At 41.6% G+C, this 12,866-nt stretch overlaps 2 protein-coding genes across 14 annotated transcripts in view; one reads left to right on the forward strand and one right to left on the reverse strand.

Moving 5' to 3' along the window:
- Positions 1 to 4,460, reverse strand: part of PRCP (prolylcarboxypeptidase) — a 71,485-nt gene extending 67,025 nt beyond the window's left edge. For 2 of the 3 annotated variants that reach the window (XM_079929994.1, XM_079929995.1), the window contains exons 1-2: positions 4,426 to 4,460; positions 2,742 to 2,924 (exon numbers count right to left, since the gene is read on the reverse strand). In XM_079929994.1, the coding sequence (XP_079786120.1) occupies positions 2,742 to 2,909 (168 nt within the window). In that variant the 5' untranslated portion in view covers positions 2,910 to 2,924; positions 4,426 to 4,460. Of the gene's footprint in view, positions 1 to 2,741; positions 2,925 to 4,037; positions 4,098 to 4,425 lie in introns of those variants that run through there. The other variant, XM_079929993.1, reaches the window with a different exon arrangement.
- Positions 4,461 to 4,516: 56 nt separating this feature from the next.
- The window catches only part of DDIAS (DNA damage induced apoptosis suppressor), a 35,765-nt gene continuing 27,415 nt past the window's right edge, over positions 4,517 to 12,866 (forward strand). For 2 of the 11 annotated variants that reach the window (XR_013829453.1, XM_079929368.1), the window contains exon 1: positions 12,000 to 12,148. Coding sequence is in view for 10 of the 11 variants with exons in the window: in XM_079929368.1 (XP_079785494.1) it covers positions 12,036 to 12,148 (113 nt within the window). In the remaining variant the exon portion in view is untranslated. Of the gene's footprint in view, positions 4,618 to 4,726; positions 4,911 to 10,076; positions 10,148 to 10,617; positions 10,743 to 11,636; positions 11,684 to 11,999; positions 12,149 to 12,866 lie in introns of those variants that run through there. The other 9 variants (XM_079929370.1, XM_079929369.1, XM_079929371.1 and 6 more) reach the window with 9 other exon arrangements.

Here is a 12,866-nt window from a genome sequence, read left to right on the forward strand (position 1 = left end):
TCTGCAAGTAATCAGAGTTATGAAGGAGGGCTCAGCTTTTTTACCAAGACCATTCATGGAGCTTATGTGCATATAAGGACAGCTGGGAATCGCTTGGTCAGCTGGACAGATATAACCACAGATAAATAAAATTATTATAATGTTTGATGAAAATTAAACCTTGAATAAAAACTACACCTTAGGGGCTTCCCTGGTGGCACAGGGGTTGAGAGTCCGCCTGCCAATGCAGGGGACACGGGTTCATGCCCCGGTCCGGGAAGTTCCCACATGCTGCAGAGCGGCTGGGCCCGTGAGCCATGGCCGCTGAGCCTGCGCGTCCGGAGCCTGTGCTCCGCAACGGGAGAGGCCACAACAGTGAGAGGCCTGCATACCGCAAAAAAAAATAAAAATAAAAAAACTAAACCTTAGTTATAATAATAATTGTTTATTATTAAAAGGCATAAAAGTATTTCATGTGCTCTAACTAAAAAAATTAAAGTTGAGTTTACACATACTTTTCAGTCCCAACTAAAAATCTATGGTCCAGAAAAGTTGGCAATTACTATAAAACCATTATTATGCAACAAATATATATGTGAAAGTTTTTCTCAAAAAAATGAAATAAAACTCAATTGGAGTTGATGTAAAGAAAATTATCATGGTAATAAAACATTTGTAGAATCTGTGTCCTAAAATATGAACTAAATATAAGCCAGAGGGCAAAACATGGCTAAGGCCAGATCTTATAAATCACCAAAAATGGAAAAAGAACTGGCCTCAACTTATATATCTAAAGAGTGAAGTGGTCAAGAAAGGAATCCACAGTGAAGGAATATAAATTAGGACCTAAGAGATCATTCAGTCTCTTCTACCCTTTCATTCCCTACCCCGCTTTTCTGCTGATAGTTCTCTCTCATCATTCCTAAAAGGATTGTAGAGATCTTCATTCCAATAGTTCCCCTTCAATTTCACTTTAATTATGGGACTCTGCAATATCCCAGTATATAAAACAGATAAAAACATAAAGTTCAGGCTGAAAGAGGTCAGGGAGAGAGGGAGTTCTGGGGTACCCTAACTTGGGATTCCACTTGGGCCTTCCCCATCCCTTTGAGACAGCTCCATAAAGAGCCCTTAATTTTCCTCAGTAAAATGTGAAACACACTGGTCCTTGTCCAGATCTCTCAATTTACAAATGAGGAAACTGTAGCCTAGAGAGTTGCCTAAGAAAAAGACCCCTGTTTCCTAGTACTCCTGCTAAAACTAGAATGCTTTCTTTTCCTCATAATCTCTAAATTTCTGGGTTAAAAACAATTTCTTAGAAATTATTCTATAAGTTCACACCATCCCTCTATCTCAAATTCCTATTCAGAATTCATAGGTCAGTAACCATGAGTTTAATAAGTGCCTACTTGAGGCCAGATACTCTGCTAGGGACATGTGATCTGCTCTCATTTAACCATCACCAAATCCTCTGGAGATCTAGAAATTGCGCACAGAGAAGTACTTGAAACTTCCCAAGGTCACAGAGGTAGTAGATTGGAATCCTGGTCTATTTGACTCCTAAAGCCAAACCTCAGACTCTTGCACTTCTAATCCCAACCTTTCCCAAATCTTTGCCTATCTTTTCACAGGCTCCCAGAAATACAGAACTGTAAGGGATCCTGTCATTTTACACAGGATGTACTTCTTCATCCAGGCTTCTCAGGGAATACCTACCTCATGCTTCAGCCAAGCACAAAGGCATTATGCCTACCTTAAACCCCTAAACTCAGGCTTCAGAACTATAGAGATGCTCACCTCCACCCCCCTCCCCAAATCTTGAGAAAATCCTACAACTTCTTTTACAAGTGTGAGCTACATATATGTTCAGTTTCACGGAGAATAGGGAAGGTTAAAAACTCTTAATAAAAGGGCTACACAGGGCTTCCCTGGTGGCGCAGTGGTTGAGAATCCGCCTGCCAACACAGGGGACACGGGTTCGAGCCCTGGTCTGGGAAGATCCCACATGCCGCAAAGCAACTAAGCCCGTGTGCCACAGCTACTGAGCCTGCGCTCCAGAGCCCGCGAGCCACAACTACTGAGCCCACGTGCCACAACTACTGAAGCCCGCGCACCTAGAGCCCATGCTCCACAACAAGAGAAGCCACCGAAATGAGACGCCCGCGCACCACAACAAAGAGTAGCCCCCGCTCGCCATCACTAGAGAGAGCCCGCATGCAGCAACGAAGACTCAACACAGCCAAAAATAAAATAATTATTTTTAAAAAATAAAAAAATTTAAAAAGGTCTACAAAATCAACTCTGAGCTGAACATGAGACAACAGGCTGGTAATTTAGGTTGAATAAATACTAGATATTATCTAATAAGATATTGGAAGTTTGAATTTAGGGGCTGCTTTGGGACAAAGGATGACTGTCACCTTGAAGTAGGTGCCAGAGTTGGGATTAAATAATTTGAATTTGGCGGGAGGCCAAAGGAGTTTTCATTAGGGCAGCCTCTGGAAGCAGAAGGCGTTGGAGTCACTGCTGTGGCCAATCACAGAAGAGAGTGTAGAGCCAGAACTGATAATAAATCATTGGTAATGGGAGGACAGAATTTAAACAGACTGGGGACCTGGGGCCACCATCTGTAAAGTGTAAGCCAAAGTTCAGACAAGTCCTAGGCATTAGGGGTCCGAAATTTCAGGTGAGCTCTGGTGCCTGGGAACCACGAAGCCAGTCCTCGCCACCCGCTCCGCCACCCCAAACCCCTTCCCCCTTACCTTCTGTTGGATGTAGTGAATCGAGTACTTCATGGCAACAGCGGGACGGGATCTGAAGCTGGTTGACAAGTGCAGGCTGCTGAGGGCCCTCAGGGCCGGCGGTACGGGTGTGGCGGCCCCAGGAGTCAGGAAAGCCAGGAGCAGGAGCAGGAGGGAGCGACGCCCCATGGCTCAGGCTGGCTGCTGCAGAGAGGGTAAAAGGGAGACTGGCAGATGCGCGCAGCCCGAGCCGGGCCCGCCCGCAGCTCCGCCCGCGGCAGACAAGCTCCTCCTCCCCGGGGGAAACCCAAAGCCACACCCCGCCCCTCAGCAACTCCGCACAAACCCGGGTCGCCCAAGCCATACAGACCCCGTCCCCGTCCCCGTCCCAGAAGGTGCCACCAGATTTTACTTCTCTCTTGTACCATCCCCTCTTTAGAGTCCACCTTTATTCCGGTCGCACTCTAATTCCATTGCCACAGCCTTGTCCTCCACAAATTCCATATAATAGTAATAATATCGATAATAGTATAGCCAACTAAAAATTGGTACTTGCCATCAGCCTCTACAAGGATTAAGTCACTAGCCACTGCAGCCTTGACCTTCAACACACCCTAAAAGGAGTTCAGGGTGATCAGGAATGAGGCACTCTGTGCTCTGGGAAAAACTGGCAGGTCAGGCCTTTCAGATATAGTTTCAGGAGGTTTTATGAGCCCAAATTCTTGCATCTTCTCATATCTAGAAAAGCACTAAGATCATCAATGGTGACATCTGCTCCTTGTGACTAGCAGCTAGCCTCTGCCAAAATGTGTGCTTGACTGTGCATACCCCCTTTCACTAAAATCATATGTAACACTGACCTTCCCCCCTACCTCTTTGGAGCAGCTCCACAGAGCTATCTGAGATGCTGTCTCTCGGGCTCTAGTCCTCATTTTGTCCCCAATAAAAGTTAACTCACAACTCTCACTGTGTGCTTTTTCTTTTTTTCCCAGTGGGCAGTACCATGACAATATATTGATGGTTCACTACAGCACTAGGCTTAGTGGCACACCATCTCATCTAACTCAACCATCCCACCTATTTTGTGGGTCCTGTATGATTGTTATTCCCATTTATAGCTGAGGAAACTGAGGAAACTCGAGAGGTGCTGGGACTTGCACTAGGTCACTCAGGAGGCGGTGGAGCACTGGCTTCGCAGACCGCTGAGTGTGGCTCCTTTGCACCCCACCTCCATGATGTCAGCCTAACCACCTCCTATGGTACTCTGTTGGTGGGTCACCCCAAACCTCCGTGTAGCCCACACAGGCCATCCCTCACCGACAACGGAGGTCGCCCGGGAATCCCACTAGATCCAGGGCCCTTCTTCCACGTTACGCCTCCTTTCTTCTTCCGGCAACCCGCAACCGCTTCAAGCCCCGCCTTCCCCTCCCCCCGCACCCCGGCAGTGCCATCCCTAGCCGGCAGAGGCCCCTTTTGTCTTCGCGGCTCCCCCAGCACCCACGTCCGCTTCTCCTTCCAGTCAGCCCGCTGAACCCCGGTCCAAGGGGCGCTCCCGCCCACCCCCACCCCTTCCTGGGGTCCCTACGCCCAGCTGGCTCAACGCTACCCGAAAACCAACTTTACAGACTGTACTAGTGCTCCCCCAATCGGTAAAGAACCTTCTTCAAACCCTGTCTGACAAAAACGGTCATCCGCAAAAGCTCACAGGCTGTTGTGCTAAATCTCCACCATCGGCGGCTCCTTCTTCTGATTGGCTCTGAGGAAGGACGGCTATAGCGTCACTTCCGGCGGAAGGAAGCGCGGGAGATTCGATTGGAGGGCGCTCGTTTTCCGCTGAGTCTTGTGGATCTGCGTCACTGTGCTTCGCCCGGGCAAGGATCCCCGTCCTGTGCCTCAGGTGAGGAGCTGGGAGAGGAGGTTCTCGGGGAGCAAGGGCCGGAGACTCCTAACGAGACCCTTAACGTCGTTCTGAGTGAGACTCAGTGCATTCTATGTTGTTTTTTCAGGAGTCAGTCTCTTCTAGAAAAGGGCGGTTATGAGCGTAAAAGAGTAAGAAGGTCAATTATTTTAATTTGAGACGGTGCTGCTGCAGTCACTCAGCTAGCTTTTGTATGTGCCATCAGGTGGACACGGGTGAGCGTCTGAAACCGGACATACAGGGAGGAAAAGGTGCTACTTGCGACTTTTGAGGTGCTCGGAGATAAGTAGGCACCTGGCTTTTCCAAACTGCTTTGACGACCCAGAGGGAAAGAGCTTAACTGAGCAGTGTGCTCAAACCAGAAACTTGAAAGTTTACTTTTTTAAAAAAAAAATTTTATTCAAGTATAGTTGATTTACAATGTTGTGTTGATTTCTTCTGTACAGCACAGTGACTCAGTTATACACATATATTCTTTTTCATATTCTTTTCCATTATGGATTATCACAAGATATTGAATATCGTTCCCTGTGCTGTACAGTAAGACCTTGTTGTTTATCCATTCTATATATAATAGTTTGCCTCTGCTAATCCCAAACTCGCAATCCTTTTCTCCCCTATTCCCCCTCCCCCTTGGGAAACTTGAAAGTTTTCTAGGTGCCTTTCTTATCTCTCACATCCAGCCAGTCATACCAGCCTCTTGAATATCTCAGATCCATACACTTCTCGCCACTTTTACTGTCATTACTTTGGTTCAGCACGACTACTACATAACTATGCCAGTAGCCTCCCAGCTAGTTCTTCTTCTTTCAATCCTGTTACATTTCAATCCAGACACCACATTGGAGGCTGATAAAGCACAAATCTGATCTGGCATGCCCCATTAAAAACCTTTCCTTCAGCCCCTCCTATTTGCCCTCAGGTTTGAGTTTAACATGGTTCACAGGGCCCTTCTTGTCTTTCTGAGTTCCTCAAATGCACCATTATCCCTCACCTCCAGACCTCTTCTAAATCCCATCACCAACACAGCTAATTCTTACTCATTCCTTGGGTCTCCGTTTATGAAGCCTTCTAAGTTAAGAAGCCTTTCCTAACCCTGCAAGATTGGGTCACAAAGCACCCAGTAGTTAGTTACTCATTCTACAGATAGTTTTTAAATGCCTCCCTTCTCTGTTCCAAGAACTGCTAGGTACTAGGATTACAATGGTGACCAAGATGTGAGATTCCTGTTCTTTCTTTTTTTTTTTAATTTTATTTTTATTTTTGGTTGCATTGGGTCTTCGTTGCTGCACGCAGACTTTCTCCAGTTGTGGGCAGTGGGGGCTACTCTTCATTGCAGTGCACGGGCTTATTGCGGTGGCTTCTCTTGTTGTGGAGCACAGGCTCTAGGTGCGCGGGCTCAGTAGTTGTGGCGCACGGGCTTAGTTGCTCCGCAGCATGTGGGATCTTCCCAGACCAGGGATCGAACCCATGTCCCCTGCATTGGCAGGCGGATTCTTAACCACTATGCCACCAGGGCAGTCCTAGATTCCTGTTCTAATGGAACTTAAACCTTTTATGGGTGGACTTAAGAAGAGTAAAGTGGAATTTGTTTGATTTGGGTTGGTCTGAGAAGGCCTCTCTGAGGAGTTGACAGTTAAATTGAGACCTAAAAGACAGCCATGCAACAGAAGAAAGGAAGAACATTCCAGAGTGAATAGGTTATGCCAAGACCTTAAAGCAGGAAAGAGCTTGGCATCTTAGTGTTCAAGAACCTAAAAAAAGACCAGTGTGGCTGGATCATGTTCAGAAAGAACAGTTTTATGAGATGAGTCTGGAGAAATGTTCAGGGACCAGATCACACAGTTAGGATTCTAATACAGCAGCATAAGCAGGAGATGATGGTGGTTTGGATTAAGCTGGTGGTAGAATATATTAGGGGAAGAGTGAATGACGGTTCTTATTTATTTATTTATTTATTTATTTATTTATGCTGCGTTGGGTCTTCCTTGCTTTGCGTGGGCTTTCTCTAGTTGCGGCGAGCAGGGGCTACTCTTTGTTGCGGTGCGCGGGCTTCTCATTGCAGTGGCTTCTCTTGTTGAGCATGGACCCAAGAACATGCGGGCCTCAGTAGTTGTGGCACGTGGGCTCAGCAGTTGCGGCACACGGGCTCTAGAGTGCAGGCTCAGTAGTTGTGGCGCACGGGCTTAGTTGCTCCGCGGCATGTGGGATCTTCCCGGGCCAGGGCTCGAACCCGTGTCCCCTGCATTGGCAGGTGGATTCCTAACCACTGTGCCACCAGGGAAGTCCCAGAATGATGGTTTTTAGATGCGGAAATAGACTGAAGGGTGTCAAAAAAGACTGATGAATGTGATGTGGGACTTGAGGGAAAGAAAGGAATGAAAGATGACTTGACTCCTGGGTATCTGGCTTGAATTACTAGTTGGAGAGTACTGCCATTTACTGAGATGGAGAAAATTACTATTAAAGAGGTTTGAAAGGAAACTAACAATTCAGATTTTTTTTTTTTTAGCCTATTAAGCCCTGAGATGACTATGAGATATCCAAATACATTTGGCTGTCAGATAAGCAGTTGAGATATGGAAGTCTGGAACTTACACATATTGTGTACCTTTGTGTCACTTTGTTGGTAGTTCTACATTGTCTGTCTTAGCCAATAGATTATAAATTCTTTGAACAGAGAACCTGTTTTTTCTATCTGTAACCCTGTTCCCTTCCCCATCCCTAGAATAGTACTTTACCTATCATAAATGCAGTGGACAAACTGTGCATTATACTCACTAAGATTTTCCTGGCTAATGTTTTAAAAATATTTTTCACCAGTATTTCTCCAAATAAAAGAGGTTTTGTCTGGTTTTTGCTTATTTAATTTTCTTATCTCCTGCCTGCCTCTCCCCTTTCCAGATTTTTCATGTTAACGTCAGAAAATCATTTCTCAGGGACTTGTTATGACTGCCTTTAGAAAATTAGACAAAGTATGTACCCTTTGAGGAGACCATTACTTAGTCTTAATAAAGCAACTCAGAATACCCACCCTTTCCATAGCTGAGGACTCTGTCCTGTAAAATGTGAAACGGGAAATCTGAGAGCAGCAAAGTGACAAAGATTTTCTTGCAAAGCAAGAACAGTTTGGGAAGGAATGAAGAAAGGGAGAAGAGTTAGTCATATCTCCTTTTCTGTATGCCATTAGAAGTGGGGAGTAGTTTTTTAAAGGAGTGATTTCATCCTTCGGTCACAGCCTTGAAACAAATACAAATAGTTTGTGTGAAGCTTGAGCAAACAATGTAATGGACTAGAAAGACTGGTGAGCTACTCATCAGAAGGCATGAATTCCAGACCTGATGCTACCTGCTTCTTGACCTTTAATTAGTTACTTAATTTCTCTGAGTGGATCAGATAATCGTATAAGAGAGAGAACTGTAAAGCATTCAGAAGAATTTATGAGCCCAACCAGGTTATAAACTTCATTAAAATAGAATCCACATCTTACACTTCTCTTCACCACCCTCCCCATAGGCTAATTCACATTAAATACTTAATTAAATTTTTTCTCCATGATCTAACACTTAAGAAGAATTATTCTAGTAGACCAATTATTTTGGATTTTCTAATCTAGTCCAAAGGAGGAAAAAACTGTATCAGTGTGTGTGCATATATGAGCGTGATTTTTTTATAGGCTATTAAGTTACCTTCTAAAAACTTGGTAATGAGGGAATTAAGCTGAAAAGCCTTAATAGTAGTTTTCACGTGTAGGCAATGTAAGCCTTATTTGGAAACTTGTGAGACGTGCAAATTCTCAGGCCCTCATCCCAGACTTAATGAAATCAGACTCTGACATTGGGGCCCATAAATCTGTGGTTTAGCAGTCCCTCCAGGTCATTTTGATGCACACTAAAGTTTGAGAACCCAAAGCATCTCTAGTGTGAAAAGGGTGCATCACCTGTGTTAGCATGATTCCATTAAATATTTGCTTCACCTAATGCCCCTTCTTCAAGTAACTTTGTTTATAATTTAGCTTAATATGTTTTTTTTTAACATCTAGTTTTATCCAAAAGAAGATATGGGCTTAAGATGAGTTCCTTCCTTGTGACAGTAATTTTTTGTGATAAATTAGTAAAGCATCTTGGATTATAGTTCATCTCCCATGGCTAGAAACAGAGAAAGCAAGTAGTCCAGAGTATTCCATGTTAAATTAAAAATGCACTATAATATGTCCACCTGGACCCAGCATATTTTCATAAGCATAAGTCTATCAGAGTCTTCAGTCCTGGACATTGACTTGAGCAATCTCTGGCCGTCAAAACAAAAGCCAACTGAGGTCCTAATTAATTCCCTAACATTTATACTTTTCTCCCTCTCTCTCCATCTCATTCTCCTGTTTCTACTTCTATATGTGAGAGATTGAGAGGACCCAAGGTTTTTATTATATTTATTGATTTTTCTAATTTAAAAAGTAATACATTTATGAAATATTTAAAATATTTAAATAAGAAATATTTAGAAAATATTTAAAATGGAAATAAAAATCACCTTTAATCTGACAACTCTGAGAGAAAGTACTTTTTAAAAGAAGGTTATCTGTGTGCCTAACTATTCTCTTTCTCCCCATCCCCGCCAAGCTAAGACTAGATCAGTCCCCTTGTTGTATTTTCTCATGGTATTCTGTACTTTTTCTTTATAGAATTTTCCACAATTTCAGTTTTTTGGTGTGATTATTGGTCACTGTAAGTCTAGTGACCAGGTAGGGACCTTGTATATTTTGTCCATCTCTTATATTATTCCCATCACCTGGTATATATCAGCTGTACAATAAATGATTGATACATAAGTAAATATATTGGACTTATTAAATTGGAATATGGTTTGCTGACCGTGATGGAACTGAAAGTAATGTAATGCAATATCACCATCCTTCCCAATAAAATCAAGAAGAAAGATAAATTGCAATAGATACCACATATGGAATTGTTCCTAAGTCTGTGATCATGTTTTCCTAACTTTAATATTCGCTCATTCCTGATGCTTCATTCAGTTATCCATCAAACATTAATTCAACATACTTTAAGTCAGGCAGTAGAGAGAGAGGCAAAACAAACTAGATGACAAGAATCATAAGGAAATACTATGAAAATAACAAAAGGAATAACTAATAGTGACTGTCTAAAAGGATCTTATTGCATTTTTTTCACCAGCCAATGAATGGAAAGTCTTTTAGCCATTTGCTGGAATTTACCAAGTGAAACGCAAATAGTAAAAATACTTCAATGACCTTTTTCATTTCAGTTCTCAAATTTATTTATTTCTCCACTAGAGGGCAGTAAACCCTTAAATAATGACAATTTAACCTTCCTTTAAAAATAACAGCAGTTAGTGCTTGCACAATTAATTTAGAAATTAATTCGCAAATATTTCTGCTTATATATGTTTTTCATTTATAGGTGACATGATAGACCAGGTCTCCATCTTCATGAAACTTTAAGATTAATGGGGGTAGAACCAACAAAAACAAGTAAGCATGTATCATCTGATATATAATTTTCATGATTGCATATATCACGAGCACGATTGGTACCATGAAGGAGTAAACTGTGTGATATCATAGAAACTAAGAGGAAGGAAGTATTTACCTGAGATGAAATGGGGCTCTCTAAGGGGTAACATTAAAGATTGAAGGATGAGAATGAGCCAGCTATTTGAAGTACTGAGGGAAGAGCATTTTAGACAAAGAGAAAGGTAAGCACAGAAGCCTAAGAAAGATTATTTGGTGTGTTTGAGGAGCAGAAAGAAAGCTAGCATGGCTTGAAGTGCAGTGATTAAGGGGGTGAGTGGTACAAGGTGAGGTCAAGGAGGTGGGGCTAGATGAGCTAGGGCCTGACAGGCATTGTGAGGAATTGAGGCTTCATTCTAAACTGCAAGATTTTAATCAGGTAAAAGACGACATTTTCAGGAGGGAGTTTTGCCCTGTTTTATCTCTCCTAGCTCATAGGCAGGTGTACCACCTTGTTACACCCTACCCCAAACTGGATTTTAGAGGAAGTGTAGAGGGAGGATGCCTTTGCTGACATACATTCCATCATTTGTTGCATTGGTAAAAGGAACTTGAGGTAAGTAGCACTAAAAATAGCAGTGTTCTCTGGCCTTTTCTTTCTGCCTTTTCCTTGTATCCTGTATCACCTCCTCTACCTTGTCCTTAGAGATTGCCATGTAGCCTAAAGTGACAGCCAAATCTAGGAAGACATATCTGCTTTTGGTAGAACCTTATTAGTCATGTATACCTAAGGGTTCAAAAACAAGGATAACAACAAGAATTAAGCAGAGTTAGATTTTTTTTTCTATGCCCGCTTTAATAACATAGATCGGTGATTTATGTAAATCCATTTATCTATAATCTTTGTACGTTTCCATCTTACTGCCTTAGGTGGCAAGATTTTATTTTCACAGGAATATTTTGATTGGTAGACAGGATTAGAAACATTTTAAGATACCCATTCCATAATCACATTTCTAAATTCGTGATCATCCTCAGGAGGAGCTATACCTAAAAGATTCTTTTATGATTTTGAAACTGATGACTTACACTTTGTCAAAATTTGCTGATGCCAGTCTCAGAAACAGTTTCACCCATTTGCAGAAATTGAAAGCTTTTGCCGTGTGTTTACAAATGAAAATTTATTGGTATAGCTTTATCTTGAACATGTACAGAGATTTTTATTTCAGAGCATTTATATTATGCTATAAATAAGCTAATCAATTTTAAAAATTTTGATAAACCAACATTTGAGTTTTTAAAAGGAAAGTATAAAAGAGGCGAACTGCTATTTTATTGTTTTACTTCTCTGACGTGTTTTATACAAGGCTCATAAAGCACTTTGAACTCTCATTTGACCATGCAACATTTTTATTTTTCTATCTGTACACTCTAAATTGTCTTTTTTTCCCCCTTCAAGCTGTGTAGAAATGTACATACTGAAATCTAATGAAGTGATTTTTTTTTCCAGCTGAAAAGAACTATTTCCCACCAATTTCGTTTCTTTTAAACATTCCTGTAAGTTCATTTAAGTTCCTTTCTATTAATAGTGGAAACAAGTTCTATATAGCTCTTCTTATAAAGATGTTGAAAGAAATTAAATGATACCTTTCTTGAAGTACTGGGGTGGAGCATTTATTCAAAAACAGAATATTTGCTTGAACTACTCTGTTTTAAATCTTATTTTCTTAACTAAACAGAAAAAGAAAATTAGTTTTCCAATACAGTAACATTTACTACAAAAAAAAACATCTATTGACTTTGCAGTGAAGTTTAAGTGATTTTCCTAAGAAATGAATTACACACATGCAATTAAAGATTTGCCATTCATCCCATGGTTATTTTGTTTTGCAGACCACAGTGAGGACACATGAATAGAAGAAGAAAATTTCTTCTTGCCTCAGTTCTTGCTCTCCAGAATTCTAGTTTTATATATCCTTCATGTCAAAAGTGCTTCTCTCGAATACTCCTGGTCTCCAAAAGGTAAAAATAAAGCCTGAAAGTGTGAGAAAGAAAATGCAAGTGTACACTGTAGATTTCCTATGGCTCAAAGGCAAGTAAGGATTAAATTTCTATCAGGACGTAAGATTCTCTTAGATTGGTTCTTCTGTAAATCCTGGAATAGAATTGGCTGGTAATCCTCTATTACTAGAGGGATGTTTCACATTATCTCCAAGTCTTTACTAAGTACCTGCTTCAGAGAAGAAAACTAATTTCTCAGAGAGGAAGTCACGAGCCTGATGCAAAAACTTAATACACTTCTGGGATATCCCTGGAAATAGTGTAGGGGTTTTTTGTTTGTTCATTGTTTGCTTATTTTTGCATAATCTCCAGATTATTTTTTAATAAATGAATAAACTCCCTGAGAACAGGGACTTTGTTATTGTAACCTCTGTATCCTTCAGTACCTAGAACTGTGCTTGGCACATAATACTTTCTTATGGTGCCCAGATTCAGGCCAACTAGACCTGAGAGCCTAGGATTCTTCTCTGATCTTTATAGAGTACAGGTGAGAGGTTAGGGTTGGAGTTCCTTAAGAATACATTCTCTCTTCCTAGGGGTGAGAATAAGAATATCTAGTAAGTACCTAGTAGTATGTAAGTAGAGTAGTAGGCCAGCAATATGCTTAACTAGTCTTTTTTGTCTAGTTAGCATTGTATGGGGAGGAATTGACAGTTCCAACCCACACCTGGACTCTTAA

This window comes from Stenella coeruleoalba (genome assembly GCF_951394435.1).
Source record: "Stenella coeruleoalba genome assembly, chromosome: 8".
In the NCBI taxonomy this organism is placed as follows: domain Eukaryota; kingdom Metazoa; phylum Chordata; class Mammalia; order Artiodactyla; family Delphinidae; genus Stenella; species Stenella coeruleoalba.